This window comes from Helianthus annuus, chromosome 14 (assembly GCF_002127325.2).
Source record: "Helianthus annuus cultivar XRQ/B chromosome 14, HanXRQr2.0-SUNRISE, whole genome shotgun sequence".
Lineage (NCBI taxonomy): Eukaryota > Viridiplantae > Streptophyta > Magnoliopsida > Asterales > Asteraceae > Helianthus > Helianthus annuus.
The window spans coordinates 80,288,648-80,308,807 of record NC_035446.2 but is presented as its reverse complement, the minus strand read 5'-3'; the positions used below and the strand labels follow the sequence as shown (position 1 = coordinate 80,308,807).

The 20,160-nt window shown below is 37.3% G+C and overlaps 3 protein-coding genes across 5 annotated transcripts; 2 read left to right on the top strand and 1 right to left on the bottom strand.

The window, feature by feature from the left end:
• The first annotated feature begins 246 nt into the window (after positions 1-246).
• Positions 247-4,051, top strand: LOC110899935 (TBC1 domain family member 13). 2 transcript variants are annotated; one of them, XM_022146830.1, is made up of 9 exons: positions 247-820; positions 1,172-1,264; positions 1,357-1,461; positions 2,069-2,221; positions 2,746-2,844; positions 2,946-3,074; positions 3,148-3,327; positions 3,445-3,561; positions 3,658-4,051. In XM_022146830.1, the coding sequence occupies exons 1-9, from the start codon at positions 488-490 to the stop codon at positions 3,820-3,822; spliced, it is 1,374 nt and encodes a 457-aa protein (XP_022002522.1). In that variant the 5' UTR covers positions 247-487; the 3' UTR covers positions 3,823-4,051. The 2 variants fall into 2 exon arrangements, with proteins under 2 accessions (XP_022002522.1, XP_022002523.1); XM_022146831.2 differs by lacking the exon at positions 2,069-2,221 and having other exon boundaries at positions 279-820.
• An 813-nt stretch (positions 4,052-4,864) lies between these two features.
• LOC110899933 (O-fucosyltransferase 1) lies at positions 4,865-13,110 on the bottom strand. 2 transcript variants are annotated; one of them, XM_022146826.2, is made up of 9 exons: positions 12,933-13,110; positions 12,679-12,841; positions 11,277-11,355; positions 11,112-11,182; positions 10,854-10,942; positions 10,509-10,632; positions 9,786-10,069; positions 5,816-5,945; positions 4,865-5,726 (listed from the first exon to the last, which is right to left on the bottom strand). In XM_022146826.2, exons 1-9 carry the CDS (start codon positions 12,938-12,940, stop codon positions 5,196-5,198), a joined length of 1,479 nt encoding a protein of 492 aa, XP_022002518.1. In that variant the 5' UTR covers positions 12,941-13,110; the 3' UTR covers positions 4,865-5,195. The 2 variants fall into 2 exon arrangements, with proteins under 2 accessions (XP_022002518.1, XP_022002519.1); XM_022146827.2 differs by having other exon boundaries at positions 12,679-12,835.
• A 1,782-nt stretch (positions 13,111-14,892) lies between these two features.
• On the top strand, positions 14,893-19,534 carry LOC110899932 (stress response protein NST1). Its single transcript, XM_022146825.2, has 2 exons — positions 14,893-15,390; positions 19,090-19,534. The coding sequence occupies exons 1-2, from the start codon at positions 14,974-14,976 to the stop codon at positions 19,252-19,254; spliced, it is 582 nt and encodes a 193-aa protein (XP_022002517.1). The 5' UTR covers positions 14,893-14,973; the 3' UTR covers positions 19,255-19,534.
• Positions 19,535-20,160: the final 626 nt, after the last annotated feature.

The following is a 20,160-nucleotide window of genomic DNA, read 5'->3' as shown; positions in this document are numbered from 1 at the left end:
GCCCCTTAAACTAATCAATAATTACAATTACTACCATCAAGTAATTGTCAAGGACTAGTTATGTCATATTGGTAATGTTACCAAATGATCCGTAAGGCCACATCAACGAGTTATTTCTAACAACTATGAGGTCTTGGGTTCGATTCCCTTCAAATTATAATTCCGCTAATGACACGATGATGGTCTGTGATCCAAATTTACCGTTAAAAAAATTCTTTCATCAATAATCAAGCCAATAAAGACGAAAGGAAAAGAATATACAACTAAAGTAGCAAACGCACCGCCCGTGGAGACCAAAGCGAGAAGAATACGAATGCAACACGCGACGTGGGGCACAACTAACAGATGGTTCCACCAGGAAGACGATGACCATGACACACCTGTAACAAATTCCATTTCCCAACGAACACACACCCCCACACACACTCTCTGTGTGTAATCCTATATTCAAACCCTAACACACTCAACCACAATCTTTTGCACAATCATGGTGAAGAAGAAACGAGTTCCTGATTGGCTCAACAGCCCTATGTGGGCTTCTCCCACAGTTACCACATCTCCACCGTCCAAATCACGATCCCTATCTCCGCCACCCAACCACCACGATCGCACCGGTAAAACATCCTCCGTTACTTCGTCTGATTCTTCTGTCAATGAATCGCGGTTTATGTTGCCGCCGGCCGCTTCAATCAGACCGGAATCGATTCAGAGAACGGAGGTTAGGGATTCGTCGACTCGTAGAGGCAGTAGTGATTATGATAATGATAGTAGTGGTTCTGTAGTTGAGGATGTTTCACGCCAGGCTCAGTTGTTGCAAGAGGTTAGGGTTAATTTCATTTATATGAACGATTAATGTGTTAATTTGATTGAATGACAGTTTCTAGGGCTTATAATCATAAATATGAATAGTTAATATGTTTGTTTGACTGAACAAGTGTTTCTAGGGCTTATAATTATTCATGTATTTGCTCCTGATTTTATGAATATGAACGGTTAGTATGTTTGTTTGATTGAAAAGCATTTTATAGGGCTTTTAATTTTAATCATTCATGTATATCGTATAGTGCTTTGAATGCACTAAAGGATTGTAGAAACTAGGAACAATAACAAGAACAATCATTGTATGAGTCGTAAACCTGACATGCTTCTTGTTGATTTCTGTCGAATTTAGCTCTCGAAGAAGATTATAAACTTGGGGGAACTGCGTCAACTTGCTTCATTGGGTATTCCGGATGCTGCTGGCATCCGTTCAACTACATGGAAGGTGTGAAAGTTGAAATCACATCATCATTTTCTTTATGTGTATTGTTGCTAATTGTGGAATGGGAGGATTGATGTGATGTTTCATACTTTCAGTTGTTGTTGGGATATCTTCCGATCGATAAACGCATGTGGTCTTCAGAATTGTCAAAGAAGAGGTCGCAATACAAACATTTTAAAGAGGATCTTTTAATGAATCCAGTAAGTACTAGTTCTTTTTCAGTCTATAGTGTCCTGTATATGCCATTGTGTAGTGATTGCGTGTATATTTAGTTATAACTGCATATATGATGGTTTTTGAAGCTTGGTTTAAAAAGGCGCGCCTCATGTAGTTTTGGGTCAAATTTATGGTCCGTAGGAGGTTCATCTGTAAAAACAACTTAAGGGATGAAGAAGTTTTAGAAGGTTTACTTGATAAATAGGTTTTTATTTAAAACATATGAGAGATATGCAACTTTCGGTTGTAAGCATGGTTGTAAAACAAGGTCTCGAAGGCCGAGTACTCCCTGAGTACTCGCTACAAGGTAGGCTGCCGAGGCCCGAGTACTGTTCGTATATGCCGTATACTCCCCGAGTACTCTCCGCCTAGGCCGAGTACTTCCCGAGTACTCTCAAATCCGACTAGGGAGCGCCTAGCAACTTTTGCAACCATGGTTGTAAGTATAGCTTTATTTGGTTGTACTCATAGACACATTCTCACATTAATGATGTGCTCAAAGAAGGGACAACTCACAAATATTCTGTATGTATAGATTTTGCATGTATTTGCACCGATTCTTGGGTTCTAAATGTTTTCGTGGCTAGTCAGTCAGAAATCACAAGGAAGTTAGAAGATTCTACATCTCCTAAAAATGGTGATCAGATAATCGTGGGCAAGGGTTTACTGGCGAGGTCTAAAATACCTCACGGGGAGCATCCTTTGAGCCTAGGGAAAACGAGCATTTGGAACCAATACTTTCAGGTATAATGTTACCGTTGAAAGAATGATATTTGATTCGATTTCATAATTATTAGAGTAAAGTGCATGGATGGTCCCTGTGGTTTACTAAAATTTTGCATTTGGTCCATAGCTTTCCAAAAGTACTCTGATGGTCCCTGTGGTTTGCACTTTGTTAGGCATTTAGTCCCCAACCAACAAATCTAAAGTTTTTAGCATGTCCAAGTTAAGCACTGAATGCGTTACAAAGTGCAAACCACAGGAACCATCCATGTACTTTTGGAAAAGCTGAGGAGTAAGTGAATTACAAAGTGCCACAGGGACCATTTGTGTACTTTTGGATTTGGATAGCTAGGGACCAAATCCAAAAATTTTGGTAAACCACAGGGACCAACCATGTACTTTACTCTACTTATTATATACGTGTGTTTTAGATTTCCAATCTAGTTCTTTACAAAAACGTGCATAATTCTTGAATTTCATATACGTGTATTCTCGTGGTAAGTAGTTATTATGATCTCAATCTGTATAGTTTCTGCTACTTGTAGGACTCTGAGATCATTGAGCAGATAGACCGTGATGTGAAGCGAACTCACCCAGACATACCATTTTTCTCAGGTGACTCGGCTTTTGCAAAAGCCAACCAGGTAACTGGAAAAATTACAATTTTCTTTTTGTAAAATTATACATGAGAAATGATGCGATCGTGAGATATATGAGTCTGAGTTCAACATTTTGCTACTATCAGGACTCATTGAAAAATATACTGATTATATTTGCAAAGCTGAACCCGGGGATAAGATACGTGCAAGGAATGAATGAAATTTTGGCGCCCTTGTTCTATGTGTTTAAAACTGACCCTAATGAGGATTATGCTGTAAGTGAATAATATTGGCTGTTATTATTGTTATTTTTAAATCTTTAATTGCTAATGATTTGAACTTGTATAGGTTAATGCAGAAGCCGATACGTTCTTTTGTTTTGTTGAGTTGTTAAGTGATTTTCGAGATAATTTCTGTCAACAACTTGATAATAGTATTGTTGGTATCCGTTCAACCATTTCAAGGCTGTCACAGCTATTAAAGCAACATGATGAAGAGTTATGGCGACATCTTGAGGTTACAACCAAAGTAAGAATTATATATTTTCATATTCATTTTAATGCTAAGTAAAACAATTTAATTGGATATTTTAATCCTTTTGACATCAATTCCAGTGTCTTGCCTTATATAACCTTGTAATGACAGGTCAACCCGCAGTTCTATGCGTTTAGATGGATTACACTCTTGTTGACTCAAGAATTCAACTTTACTGACATTCTTCACATATGGGATATGCTCTTAAGCAACCCAGTGGGTCCTCGAGTGAGTCAACAAACTCCTTATAAGTAACTAATAGATTAGATATTATTGTTACAAAAATTGTGTTATGAATGATGAATATACTAATCTATGTTGCAGGAGACACTGCTTCGGATTTGTTGTGCAATGCTGATTCTTGTGAGGAGACGTTTACTCGCTGGTGATTTCACAGCAAATCTCAAGTTACTACAAAGTTACCCATCAACGAATGTTAGTCATTTACTCTATGTCGCCAACAAGCTGAATTCTCAATCAGCTCACTGATTTTGTAGGCCTTTTTTTTCCTTTTTGTATTTTTAGATCTTATTCTTGTCGTTAGTTTTTGTGTGATTCACAGCATGTAAAATGTCCTTTGGAAAGTGTAGCATGCACAGATAGTTTTTCTGGTTCATGTGTATGGATGATACCCGAAAATGTTGTTATAGGTATACAAATGGAGATTTTGAACATATTTTGGTTCTGTTTCATGGGTTTATAAATCTGGATTTGAACATATTTTGGTTGTATTTGTTTATGGAAGCATGATGTCAATAACTAACAGAAGATACAAAATAAGTTCTTGGTTCGGATTTGAACACTACTCATAAGCTAGTAATATGTTTATATACATGGGTGAAATCAAATATTGTGGTATGCGCATATAATGTATATATGTGCGGGCTATTGGGAGACAAAAGTGAAAGTGCACTAATTTTAACGTTATTTTACTAATTTTGTGAAAGTAACGTTAAAAGTTGAGGACGGTTAATCATGCATCATGTGGTGGTGTTGATAGCTGGAAAACAAAAGGGTACATGCACTAATCGGTCTTTATCCCAATTGCCGAGTGTTATGTGCCTTATGTCTAAGGCTTGATGCAAAACTACCATCGAGCCGGGGGTCTCACTGGAAGCAGCCTCTCTATTCCTACAGGGTAGAGGTAAGACTGTCTACATCTTACCCCCGAGGTAAGACTATCTACATCTTACCCTCTAAGACCCTACCTTTGCTTTGCTATTGGTTGGAATTATCGAGTATGATGATGAACTGTTTTTTGGCCTTCAATCACAAAAAAGAACACAAAATGACGTATTTTCTTGTTTGTTCTTCAAGAAAATAAACTTGTTTGTGCTTCTTTATGTTTGTTAATATTTTAAATGAAGGTAAATAAACAAGAAGATATATAGATCCAACTAATAATTTGAATAGGTGAGTTTACAAACCTAGGGTTTTTAATTTCTTGACGTCAATAGCACATGCGTTTCATGCATTATTTTGTTTATTTTTTATATATACTTTTTAAACGAACATAAACAAACAAACATTATCCGTTTTTCATGTTCTCAATACATTTGGCGTAAACTTCCTCGGATTAAGGTTCCACACACAACCCACATTTGCACCAACAAAAATGTTTTGCCATCTCATCGTACTTTCATAGACATCTCGAAACAAGTAGGCACATCTAGAAAACGAGCAAATAATATAATACAAAAAAAAAAAAAAAAACGTTTTTGTAACTATAAAGCAGACATATATCGACTCTGATACACCTCAAACCCGATGGTATCTTGGGGTCATCATATTTGCTCGAAAAAGAATCATCGTGGTGATTTGCATTGATATTTGGTCAACTATCCTGTTCCTTGCTATGCAAGTTACTCATCAGACCCATCTGGACATCTATCAGCAGGATTTGATGCCGACGTTTGACAGAAGCATTCCGACCAAGAATTCGTATAAAAAGACTCCGGCGAGACCCGCTTATGGGGCCCACCAAAGTTTGTTTTAAGCATCACACGCCTAACAGCCTCTTCAAAACCAGCAGTACGTCCCTTTTCCCTGTCGATAAAAACAGGAGCAAGACCTTTCCTATCGGGCCGAATTGCTGTACGGAAACCAGAATAGAGCCGATGGCCCAATAGATTATTGGCGAAGTTGCTGGGCCCGTCATACGTTGGCATAAATATGTCTGATAAAAGACAAACCATGTAATCAACAGCTGACCCGATTAAACCCTGAGTGTTGTCTTTTAGCTCGTTAGATGAATCCACAGTGCTGTGATTTTCAAGCAGCGGAAACATGGACCTGAATGGCTTCATGAACCGTTCACCACCGAATAGTTCACCGGCTGCTAGGTATATTCGAGTGGAATTATCGAACCCCAATGCGCGCAAGATCAAACCCACCTGTAAATACAAGTAGATGTAAATTTTATTTACTGTTATGGTAAATTGGTAACTAATGAACAAGTGGGGAAATAGGAAGTTTGAAGTACCTCCTCTGGAGTTAACGGACATTTTCCAATAGCACGCCTTTCGCTATAAATAAGTTTCTTTTCAGCAAAGTTTTCTTTCCTATACTTTTTCAATATCTTTTGCTCCTCCGGGGAAAATATATCAAAGCACCTGCAAATTGTAACAAGCATTTAGATGAGAGTTGACTATTTTGACCCGTTTACCTACAAACGGGCCGGTTTGGGCTACATTCATGTCTAACACGTCAAACGGGCTTAGCTAAAAGATTAAAATAGACGAGAAACATGTCAAATTGGTCGAAACTCAAAAGTCATGTGAACTGATGCTTAAAATCTTTGGAAGTGGTTAAGTAAAAAAAAGATTATTATTGTAGTCATACAGTACTCTTAAGTCTTACCACTATTATGCAACTTCACTAACTATTGTGAGTCGACCCGGCCCGTTTTGACCCGTACTAAAAAGTACACATATTTTTTTTACTTTAACCAATTTCAATCTGTTATTGACCCACCTGATCGCCTAGGGCTGCAAACGAACCGAACGTTCAGCGCGGGAGGTTTGTGTTCGTTCGTTTAATTAATGAACGAACACAAACAAAATTTCGTTCCTTTAGTTAAATGAACGAGAACATGAACAAAGGCCACGTTCGTTCATTTGTGTTCGTTTATGTTCATTTGTATTCGATAGTTTGTTAGTGCTTTAGATTTTTATATTTTATTATAAAACTTCAAAATTCTGACAAATAAAATATTTAATAAGTATCACTCTATTATATATTTTGTTTATGTTCCTTTGTTTTCATTTGTATTCATGAACATTAGCTATTAGAATAATATTCTGAATTATTATTATTATTATTTAGGATATTTTACATATTTATCTTTCCTATTTTCTCTAGGGTTTCTAGTCTATATATTCATCTTTTTGTATTCAGTTTTATTCATTCAATAAACACGTATCTTTTTCATGAATTGATTTGGTATCAGAGCCAATCAATTTCATCTTCTTCAATAAACCCTAAAACTCATCGGCCATTACAAACTGCCGATCAATAGTCGCTGCAAATTAACAGATTGCTGCTGGTCAATTTATTCTGCCGATCAACTGTTCAAACAGCTTATTTCTACCAATTCTAATGGCGGCAATTCTGATTTTCTCCAATCAAGAGAAAACCACTCACAATTCTCACAAATTCGCTTTCACCCTAAAACCAACAAACTATGGCTATTGGCGTTCTATGATTGAATCGTTTCTCACTTCACATAATCTCTTCGGTTATGTGGATGGAACAATTCCATGCCCCGATCAGAAAGTTACGGTGGAAGCTGCTACAACTGACAACCCGAGTTACGTCCCGTGGATCTCTAATGATGCTCACATCAGAACCCTAATCATATCCACTGTGTCTGAAGAATCTTATCAGCATGTTCAAGGGAAAACCTCTCGTGAGGTCTGGTTATCACTAGAACGGGCCTATGCCCCTGCCACGGCATCACACGAATTCACTCTCAAAAATCAGTTGCTTCGCATACAACAGAAAGGCGATGAAAAACCTGCTGAATATTTGTGCAGGGCTCAAACTTACGCAACAGCCCTTGCCAATATTGGGGAGCCGGTGAAGGACAAAGATCTGGTCATGTTTACAATTGCGGGACTACGGGAAGAATACAATGGTCTTAAGTCTAGTTTGATCGGTCGCTCCCCACCGGTAACCTTTCCTGAACTTCACACTCTTCTTTGTGACCATGACTATGCTGTTACTAATTTTCTAGCCAGCAATCCAAAAGCTTTCATGGCCAATACTGTACCAAATTCATTCTCGACTGCTGTTGCCTCTCCTTCGGTTAATCAACCGACTCTCGATCAACTGCAACAACAACTTCAAAGCATCCAGTTAATTGCAACACAATTGGGACAGCAGTTAAATCCTTCTTTTTCACCACGACCTCAAGCCCACTATGGCGCTCGCTCCTTCAACAACAATCGCGGAGGTCGAAACTCTCGTGGCTACTCGCGTGGCAATGCTCGGGGTGGAAATTTCAACAATAACCGCCCTAGAGATAATGGTACCGGTAATGGACGACAATTCTCATGGGCTTCCACTCAAAATACTGTTTATGGCCATTGCAACCGTTGTGGAATTGGTCATATACCATCTCAGTGCCCAAATCAGCAACATCAAACTCCAACACCGCCACAAGCCAACTATGCAACACATTCGGATGCTGCTTCTACTTCTGGCACGGCTTGGAAGCCCGACACTGGTGCCACCCATCATGCCACACCAGACCTATCTAGCATGGACAATTCTGAGGGATACTATGGTAATGATTCCTTACTTGTTGGTAACGGTAACTCTATACCCATTTTTCATATTGGCTCTTCAAATATCTATTCACCAAATAAAACCTTCAAACTGTCTGATATTCTTCATGTTCCCGAACTAAAACAAAACCTCTTATCTGTTCAAAAATTTTGTACTGACAATAATGTCTTTTTTGAATTTCACTCTTCTTATTTTGTTGTGAAGGACGAGTCTACACGCACTACCCTCCTTTCGGGCCCCAGTGAGCAGGGTTTGTACTCCATCCGCCTTCCACAACTCAAGTCTATGCCCAAGGTTGCCTTTACTGCTGTCAAAGCTTCCTCGAGTGTTTGGCATCAACGTTTGGGACATCCTCATGCTCAAGTTTTTCGTTCAGTTGTTTCTCATTGTTCTTTACCTGTTTCGGACAAATTATCTTTTAATTTATGTTCTTCTTGTCAAATGGGAAAATCTTCGAAATTGTCTTTACCTGATTCTAATTTTCGTAGTAATAATATTTTGGATCTTGTTTATTGTGATGTTTGGGGTCCCTCTCCCTCACCGTCTATTGACGGTCACCGCTATTTTCTACTATGTGTTGACCATTGCACCCGTTATATGTGGCTTTACTGTTTACCTCAAAAATCAGATGTGTATCTTACCCTTACACACTTTGTTGCCATGGCCGAACGACAGTTTAACACCAAATTAAAGTGTCTTCAATCTGATTGGGGCGGGGAATTCCGACCTTTAGCACATTTTTGTCGCAACCTTGGCATCATCCATCGACGTTCTTGCCCTCACACAAGCGAACAAAATGGCTTTGTTGAACGTCGCCATCGTCATGTTGTGGAGACGGGACTATCTCTTTTAGCTCAATCCAGTCTACCTCAACGTTTCTGGCATTTTGCCTTCGAAACAGCCGTCTACTTAATCAATCGGCTTCCATCTCGTGTTTCCTCAAACAAATCTCCTTTCGAACATGCCTTTAAACGCAAACCTGATTATTCCTTCCTCCGAGTCTTTGGCTCTCAATGCTTTCCTTATCTTCGTCCGTATAACCGTCACAAAATTGAATTTCGTTCGACCCCTTGTGTCTTCCTTGGCTATAGCCTATTTCATCACGGCTATCGGTGTTTTGATCCTTCCACTGAACGTATCTATATCGCTCGACATGTTCGCTTTAATGAGCAAGTTTTTCCCTACCAACCATCACCACAACCTCAACCTACACCACCACTCGATTCTCCATATATTTCCGTTTTCCCAAATCCACCACCCGGTTTCGGCCCAGAACCTATCCAACCACCCTCTGCCCCATCATCACTTGCACACTCACCATTACCACCCTCGGCCCCCCCTGTTTCCAACCCGGTTACATCTCCTGACTCACCACCACACCCCACTCCTGACCCACCTACCTCTCCCATCGATCCATCCACACCTGCATCTCCTCGTGTTCGTTTGTGTTCATGAACGCTCTTTGCGTTCGTTAACTAAAATTAATAAACAAACACAAGCGAACGTGAAAATAAAATCTTGTTCGGTAAGTGTTCATGAACACATATATTTCCTTAACAAACGAACACGTCACTCGGTTCGTTTACAGCCCTAGACATTCTTGTCATAACAATATGCAGTAGATATCAAAGAACGAAAAATATACAACGCATATGGTAACTTACCCTGCAAAAGACAGCATATCCATTTCAAACCGAAGATGTATAGACATGAAATGACCTTGTGATCGAAGTTTATCAACTATTTTGTGACTTAAATCCATGATATGCGGCTTGAATACAAGGGCATGATAGTTGACCCTGCATCTTAACCGTTGATATTCAGCGTTGTCAATCTCTTCCGCTAGTCTATGGGAAAACGGAGTGAGATAGATGGCACTGTGTTCTTTCATTTTCTCCAAAGCGGTTGTTGTATACCATTTTATAGGAGCATCTCTCGGTGGGCGAAGCTACAAAAAGGAAAGAAAATGCATCGGAATTTAAATGTTAATTTAGAGTAAAGTACATGGATGGTCCCTGTAGTTTACCAAGATTTTAGATTTGGTCACCATCTTTTCAAAAGTAGACAGATGATCCCCATGTTTTGTACTTTGTAACACAATTAGTCCCCAACTAACAAAATTAAAGGTTTCAGCAGGTCCAAGTTAGGGACTAAATCCGTTACAAAACGCAAACCACAGGGACTATCCATGTATTTTACACAAAGTTGGGGACTAAATGCGTTACAAAGTGCAACCTACAGGGACCATCCGTATACTTTTGAAAAGCTAGGGACCAAATCCAAAATTTTGGTAAACCACAGGGACCATCCCTGTACTCTACCTGTCAATTTATATTTGCTCATGAATTTGACGAATATGATGACGTTTAAGTGCTTTTGAAACGTACCTGAAAAGCTTTTATCTTTTTTGTCTTTCCGTTCTTCTTAATCTCGGGAATGCTTTCTACGATCCGTACGTCGTTTTGCAGTGTCTTGATAAAATGATCGACATCGTAAAGACCCTGGAAACCGCTGTGCATGAGCAAGAAACAGCAATGGAAATGTTCATGTGAATCTTAAAAACGATAAAAAATCACAGTATTGAGTATTGACAATTACACACACACACACACACACTTGATGAAAACACATTGATTCCAGCTTTTTTAGATGTTTATGAATTACTGGCAAATAAATATTTAATTAAAAACTAGGGCAAATGATAATTTACTAGAAAAAAATTCTAGAGGTACCTGTCATCATGCCAGTAGGAATTTGCATCCAATTCAGGCAGCACGAGGGTGGCATTCATAATCCGTGCAGCAAGAACCGCGTTACATATCTACATAAGGTTGAATCCTCAATTTCATAACAGTATAGGTATGCACAACAATAAACAATGATATGGTAAAGTCAAATAATCACTCTATCAATGACCTAGTTCTTTTTTCACATTTAAGTAATACTAGTAAAGTGGAGTTTCTAACGTTGAAGCTTTATAAGAGACTTACAGCTGTCCTCTGCTGATTCAGACCACCATTACAACGGACCCGCAGGTACCCATTGCTCTCACTTGGAGGAGCTACAAGTGTTAGCGGATAACAACTCACAATAAGTAAAAAAATATTAAACTACAAGAACTTTAAGCAAGTTGTAAATAAATTAAAAGTACATACGAGGCCAGTCAGATCTTGGAACAGAGGACGGTCTCCAACCACCAGAATCAGCAGCATCCCAAAGTTTCTGCACATCAACCTGTTTAAAAGTGGAAATCAAAGTCAAGTTAATAAATTAAAAGCCTCAACAGTGGCTTATGAAAAAGAACTATCTAAACAATTTTACATCCAAAATTACACAATACTATTATCTGCCTCGTGTATTAAAGATTAAAGAATCATCCAAAATCATCTTCTGGTAAGTCTCTTGCAACCATATTACAGAATCAACAGAGTGAGAGAGCATCTAGACTTGCAAAGTAAAGTTGGGATACATTTAATGTAAATGATATAATAGATAAAACCTAGAACCTTGTGACCTTTTGTATAGTCAAATAAATATATAGCTGTATTTCAATGGTTAACATATTCTTCAACATTTAATCTATGTTCCTATATTCTTCCACATGCGCATTGATCTTCTTATACTCTTACACATGCATGATAATGATTGACATGTGTTCATTTATTGGTGAGTATTTTGGTCCCACAGGCTATCTGCCCTGATGGGTCTAAACACGTTTGATTACTGAAGTCTTCTTACACTTTCATTAGTCCTTTCAATATTAAGTAAAAAAAGCAACAATATGTTCAAGAGATTCTTCTATACACTTATCACTGATGTTCACCTACTTACATAAATGCCAGATAACTAAATTCAATTGATAAGAGTCTTATCATAAGACTATACACTTTCCCCTATCTCTTGATAACTTTATTCATCTAGCAATCATTATCCAAAATTGTCGCACTTGAAAATCAAATGAAACTAACACTTTATGACAATGTAGCATCTCCATGTGATCATATACACCTTATTTGCACAACACATTCTGCACAAACAAAATATCTCCAAGATAACTTCCAAATCTACTGAAACCAATGCTAAGAACAAATTATCAGCTCAAATTCAGCAACAGTAGTAACTCTGCAACATATGAACTCAAAACATAAACGTTCAACTTATTTGTATAAACAACGCCCGAATCTACTAAAAATAATGCTAAAGACAAATTATTAGCTCAAATTCATCAACAAAAATAGTAACACTGCAACATATGAACTCAAAACATAAATGTTCAACTTATTAGCATAAATATCGTCGGAATCTACTAAACCTAATGCTTACAACAAACTATTAGCTTAAATTCAGCAACAACAACAGTAGCTCTTCAACATCCGAACTCAAAACATAAACCATTAACTTATTTGCTTAAACAACGTCCGAATCTACTAAACCTAACAACAAACTATTAGCTCAAATTCAGCAACAACAACAGTATCTACGCAACAGTTCCAATCAAACAAACTAATTCAAATCAAAATTAAGCTTTAATAAAAAAACAAATTGCTCATAAACAACCTCAGATATCGACTCAACCGTCGGCGAATAAGACGCAACGAAGTATATCGTCGGAGCAATGAGCAAAACCGCTGCAATTGCGAGTTTGTACAACAGTCCTTTAGCTTGCTTCACCTGTTTATGATGTAATTTTTTGAATGTTGTTCCTTCTACAGGCCTGTAACTACACGAGTAAGATGATACGGAATACAGTGAATTCAGATCAATTAAATCGCACACATTGATGAACAGATCAGTGTGTGATTAGTTATTACCTCCTCATTTATAGAAATTGATTGATGTCAGATTGAAGTTGAATTTAGGTGTTGAAATATAGAGATTTGGTTGTGGATCTGGTTTTCGAGGCGGTTGTTAATGAAGAATTGGGAGGATATTGAAGCTCGGAAGTATTGGACTGTTTGGAGGTTGAAGAAATAGTGGTGAGTGAAAGTGTTGGACCAGACCTAAAATGGGGGCTAAAATGTAATATATCAAAGCTATGTGCCAAAAAGGTAAATGGTAGAACATTGTCATAGCAAGGTCCTTTCTAATTTTTGCTATTGCCTATTTGTATCTTATCTTTTTAGTAACATAAGTTTTTTAATCATTATGGTTACTAAACTTACACTATAGCATTTAGTGGTCAACTAAACTTGTTAAAATATGTACTGTATTTTGTATATTTATGGAATAACAGATCACATTGTGTTTTTTTTTTGTTTTACATTCGTGTAAATTAAGTATATCGACGATAATTTAAGGGTGAAACTAGTATAAGATTTTGTTTATTAGTCCCATATTGTCTCTTGCTCGAGAATTTCTATACGAGATAGTTTATGTGAATTAAACTTCACTCTCGCATAAGAGAGGAGTTATTGTATCACGGGAGTATTTTTTGACAATTCTTTCATAAATGACGATACGCCACGTACGATCCTCTACAACGCATTGCACCATCAGAAGTTGCATTCTCAAAAGTGTCAAAGGCGTTTTCTATCAACCAAGACACTATTATTAATCATATAGGTTGTTAACTATTTTCATGTCTCGGTACTTTAAAATTACACGTTATAACTAACTGATCTCGAGCTTGCGACTCCATACATTTATTGACTCTTAATTATCCCTTTTACTTCTAGTTGGTGATGAAGATGAGTGTAACATCCGATTTCACGTACCACCAATATAGAGTATTCATCTGCTCGACGACTAATACGTTCAAAACACGTTGTTGATAGTGTTAAGATGGGTATAGATGAGAGTTTTGGAACGAAACATTTACAAATAATTAGCAATAAAACCCGCGCGCGTCGCGTCGCGGGTACATCGTAAACATCGAATGAATTAATTCAAACGTTATGCAATGCGTTAACAATATGAAAGTGTGTGTTTCGACGTATTCGATTGAGCTCAATGTAACCTATGTAAGCATTGCGATTGGATCAAAACGTAAAGTAAATCGAGTTTATATCGTACAATTATAATATGTGATCCGACTCATACATAGAAAACATAACGGGTATAAAGGAAAATCTGACACGTGTAATCAAAAGAGATTAATTAAAGCTTTTGAAAAAAACCCACAATTTGACTCCACTCGGTTGGAAGCAAAATTTACGAAACATCCATAAAATAAGAACTACAACATATTATATTTGACCTAACTCGTTTCCCAAGAAAATTAACGTCCAATCGTAGACTAACTCGAATTTATACCAAAACGTACATTAAAATATGCACGTAACAATGTTTTTTTAAACGAAAATGTATTATATTTGATCTGACTCGTTTCCAGAAACAATTTACGTCGAAACGTAGATCTAATCGAATTTATACCGACACATACATAAATACATATGCACGTAAAAAATAGTTTTTTAAGTAAAGGAAGTACAAAGGTAAACTCAAAACAAACTATTAGTAAAAAACTTAATACGTTAAAAACATTTGTAAAACTATGTCAAGTTACACTAATGCCACACCAGTGCTAGCGACCACAAACAACACAAAAGAAGTGCAATTTCGGAGGGGCCTAAAATATAGTCGGTGTGAAATTCATACTTCAATATTAAATGTTTGGGGCCAAAATGAATTTTTTTTTTTTTTTGAACGGCCGACAAAATTTTATTCATCTATAGCAAGGTGCTATACACCATATTTACAAAGTACACCGAATTACACCAAAAGGGGCCAAAATGAAATACATTAGAGTTTTGTGTTAGAAAACAGAAACTCGCTTAAAACAAAACCTTTCTTAATTCTTAACAGGGAAAATACCATCACGATCCAAAACCCTCGTTACCGCCGACGACATCAATGGCGACCTCACGGTTGCTCCTCCGCTCTCCGACACTGAAATCCATACTCACCGTCCACCAGTGCCGATCCGCATCCACCGCCGTAGCACCGTCACACCACAACGACCACCAACGCAACCAGCAATATCTTTCACCTAACAACTACCTCAACAGCTGGAAACCGCCAAAGGATCCGAAGGAAGCTCAGGCGAAGCTCCACCAGCTCCGCCGTGAGTACGCCAAGAAGGTTAAGGCGGTGAGGAAGGAGTATATTCATGAAATGGAGCTTCAGAGGATTGAGAAGCAGAGGAAAGATGAAGCTAAAAAGGAAGCGTTGAGGATTGAGAGTGAAGAGCGTAGGGCTGCGAAATTGGCGGAGAAGAAGGTTAAGGCGGCTGAACGGCAGGTTGCGGAAGAGGAGTTCCGGCAGACGCTGGTATGGCGGTTTGGTTTGTGTTGCTTTACATTGGTTTTCGATGCGTAATTTGGATGTTATAGGTTTTGATTTTGTTATCTGTTTGTTATGTGGAGTATTATTGTTGATCCGGTAGTTAAATTGAATTAGACAATTAGTCTAGTTGAATGAACACTAATTAGGTTTTAGGTTAAGTCTTATGAACTCATACAGTTAGGGTTTAGGGTTCTATATCTAGCATACAATAGTTGGAATTTTTTGCATAAATAGGTGCCTTGCCTTGAACAACAAAATAGTGCTTCTAGGTGGGCACTGATTACGTGATTGTTTTTAGGTATGTAGTTGATTGAATCAGCTACTTTAATGTCCAAAACCTGCAAACCAGTAAGTTTTCTACATACATTCAGTTGGTCCCTTAAAGTCGCTGTTTGAAACCACATTTTTTTAGAAAGTCGCTGTCTGATTATAAGACGTACATAACATCGCTGTTTGATTATAAGACTTACATAAAGTCGCTGAATTAACTATTAACTAGTGATATTATAAAGTATCTGAACAACTCCGTGAAGGATTCAATTTACTTTTTTAAGGGGAGTGGGGTGGTCACTAGTGATAGAATTCCATCACTTACAAACATCCAATCAAGTTCCGCCATGTCATCAACCACTATTCTATCACTCACAAGCCTTTTTTAGTGGTGGTGGTCATCACTAGTGATGGAATTCATCACTCACAACTTTTTTTTTTTATTTTTTAAATTAGAAATTAACAATAAAACACTAAATTATAAATTTCATTAAAATTAAAAAATAAATTACATAGCAAAGTAAAAAACAACTAAACATTGGAAAAAAAAAAAACTTAAATTAAACGGGTGGCATCTCCCAACCCCACCTTTCACAAATCTCGCGCTTTTGTTGAATTACAACCGACTTAAACGGTTCGTCGAGATGGGCAATTAAAATCTATATAAAGATGAGGGACCTGAATTGCAATTAAAGGAAAGCTATTTAAAAATAGCTAACAAAAGTTGAGGGGCTAATTTGCACTTTTCATCAAAGTTGCTATTAATTCAATTTCATAAAACGGCAAAACAATCTAAAAGTTGAATTGTTTTCAACGCGTGATGATTTTAACGCGTTAAATAATTCACGCGTTATATTTGTGGCGGCGGCGGTGTGCTATTTTGTTCCACGCGTGATGGGGTGGCCATCACGGACCACCCCCACTCCCCTAAGGCACAATGCAAAACCATTAAACTGTCACAAAGAAATTTAAAAAAGAAATAAAAAATATATCTATAAATAACAACTCTCACTTTTAAACATCATAGAAAAATGGGTTTTCACAATAAACTGTCATGGTTACCTTCAACGTTTAAAATTATCATGACGGATCTTCTGCAATTGTGTTATAATTAAAATAATTAAATCAAGACGTTTCTTTTGTATTGTATCAGATTAGTGACTATGTAAAGTGGAAATTCAAAACAGCGACTTTTATTTAATGTTGCGGATTAGATCAGGGATGTTATGAAAGTCGCTTGATTAAACAGCAATGTTCCGGAAAGAGTTGGTTTCAAACAGCGACTTTCTGCAATAATGTGGAATCAAACAGCGATGTTTCAAGGACAATCTGAACTATGCAGAATACTTGTAGGTTTGCAGCTTTTGGCCTCTAAAGTCGTTGATTGAATCAGCGACATACGTATAAACATTCGCATAATCAATGCTCACCTAGAAGCACTCTTTTGTTGTTCAAAGCACCTATTTATGCAAAAAATTCCAATAGTTGTTCTTCGAAGGCTATGTGTTGTGAGGTTTAAGGTGAAAAAAAAGTGTTGCCACGTAGGAGGGGTGAGGTGGTGGGTTAATGGCTTAATGCTCCTTGAAAGCCACTGGTCATGGGAACAGGGGAAGCGCTCTTTCGCGGCTGTGCTGTTTTGGTGTTCAGTCTCCATGTGGTCTATGTGCGTGGTTAGCGCCTCCCACAACACCTACTCTAACGAAGCTTTTATATGTTCTAATCACATCCATCTTTGATAAGATTTTATTCAAAATTTGCTGATCAGTAATGCTCTGCAGTTCAGGTTCTTTAAGATGAATGTAGGCATATCAATTGGGTACCTTTTCAAATTGTATTCACTTTTCAGCTTGTAAACACATTTGCAATTATTTTTATTTTTATTCCTACTTATTGGCTTATTGCTATCTCTAGTCCACTGCTATTAGTAGTATTTGCAATTAGGATTTAGGGTTCACAATCTGGAATTGGTGCTTTTAGTCAACTCATGAACTCATACGTTTAGGGTTCTTGATCTGGTTTACAATAATTGTTCTTTTAACGTATAGTTGTTAAAAGCCATAGCCTCTTGCGCCTAGGCCCATTTTTCAGGCGAGGCGAGGCAGTTGCGCTTTAAATAGAAGAAATTGCGCTTTAATTCTCCAGGTGATGGTTCAGGCGCACATTCCGGCGCGATTCCTAGATTCCGGAGACTTTCCGGCCAAATTCTCTAAATTCCGACAAGATTTTAACCAGATTTCTACTTTCATCCAAGGAAATCTATTTTTCTACACCAATATTTTAGAACTTTTGGTATTAAATAGATGATATAAGGTGTTATATACAAGATTTTGTTTATTTTGTTTGAAGAATAGCTTTACTTTTTCTAATACATAATATATTTTAATTTTATTTCATTATGCGCTTTATTTTTCTCAGGCGCTCGCTTTTTTTGCGCTTTGCGCCTAGTCCCCAGGCGAGGCCTATGCGCCTTGAGTGCGCCTAGCGCCTTTAATAACTATGTTTTAACGTAGACTTACATATCCTAATCACTCGCATTCTCAATAATATTTTGTTCAAACTTTGACGATCAACAAGGCTCTGCAGTTCAGGTTCCCCAAGATGAATGTAGGCTCTACTCCAGCATACATTATTGGTTTAGATTCATTCTCATTAGGCTTCTTTATAACCATAGTTTGAATCTCTCTACTCCTGGGTAGCTTCAATAGTGCTGATAGACAGTTTATTATGTGCACATTTGTGTAGGGGTATTATTGTCTTTTATGGTTTGTTTGTTAGGGTTCATACATCTTGTATTGTTTTCCTTTCTTAGTTAACCTATATGGCTATATTTATGGCTTGGCATTGTATCTTTATTCCCATTGAGATTGATAGCAGATTTGACATACCTCATATTCATATTGTTTTTCAAGTGCATTTAAAGCTTTTGTGCTCTGTGCCACCATGGTCAAGTAAACAAAGCAATTAGTTGGTTTGCTTTGTTCAAACTTCAAAGGAAATCATGCTCAAGATTGTCAACATTTGAGCAATAAATTCAAATTAGCAGGCTTTACATCTTAATATTTTTCTGAAATTAGAGCCTGTCCTAATCTTGGATTGAAAGACGCGAGGCGCTCATGAAAATGTATCATGGGCAAATATGCGCAGCTCATGTACTTTTGGGTCAAAACTCAAAATTGGTTGAACAGTGCCTATGTGACAGTATGAGGCTTATATCTAATAAGTAAAAACTAAGGGATGAAAAGGTTATGTAAGTTTACTTGATTAATAGGCTGATTTGTAAACATATTAGATAGACACAACTTCTGGTTGTTAAATAAAGTTTATTTTGGTTGTACATAGACGCACAAGGGTCTAATTGTTTTGAGAAAGGAAGTTCACTAATTACCAGTTCCTACTTAAATTTGGTGAGTGCAGTTAAAAGAAAGAGCTGAGAAGCTTGAATATCACAAACAAAGAGAGCAGAAATTCATGGAGAAGAAGAATGAGAAGAAGGAGCTACTGCGTCGCCAAAGTTCCGTATGGATTGATGAAAATGAACTCGAGAAAAGGATATTGAATGCCATTATGGATGAGTCCTAAGGTAACCATGCTTTCAACTTGCATTTTTTAAACTTTTTTCCCGCTCTTGTTACTCAAGACGTAGACTTGAAGCACACATGCTGGTGTGAGGCCAAGAAACCCTTGATTTTATGGTTGTAAGTGCAAGCATGTACACGGAATAAGTCTAAAAATGTGTTTCATTGGTCTTTCACTTGTGGGCATGAATTGAATTTTTTTGTATCATTCCGGTTGGATGGTTGGTTGTTAGTTAACTAAATATGTTGAATCATAAACATAATTCTATATTGATTCACAGTGATATAAGAGGTGTCCATTTTCTTGTCCATGCATTTGAGTCATTGTATGCGCTGTTCAAGCTTCGAGCCTTGTGTGAATCTCAAGACTGTCCGCGATGTATGCACACTATAACATCAGATTCCAGATTTGGTTACATCAAGTCCAATTCCTTGATCATTTAGAGCACTTCTAACGAAGATGCATCTTTGTCGTCTCATCCCTATGAGATGCTAGGTGAAGGTGAGAAGGAAGACAGAGAGGAATTGAACCGCCGGAGATCTTAGTGGTGACTTAAGGAATCGAAAATAAAACTAGTTGTGCGGTATTAGTTATTTCTAAAGAGAGCTTTTCGGGTTAACTTAGATCAATGTGATAACATATAAGATTATGGAAACTAATTGACCATCAATTTGGTTAGGAATAGAACTTCATTTCGACAACAAATAATTGACCATCAATTTGATTAGGAATAGAACTTCATTTCAACAACAAATATAGGACATATCTGTTTGACACGAGTACTTCCCAGAAATATAAGATGTTTGACACACATGTTATAAATATAGTATTTTATTAAAAAAATTACCATAAAATCAAGCATTTTTTAATCTTTAATATGATTATAATATTGATATACTATAAATAAAA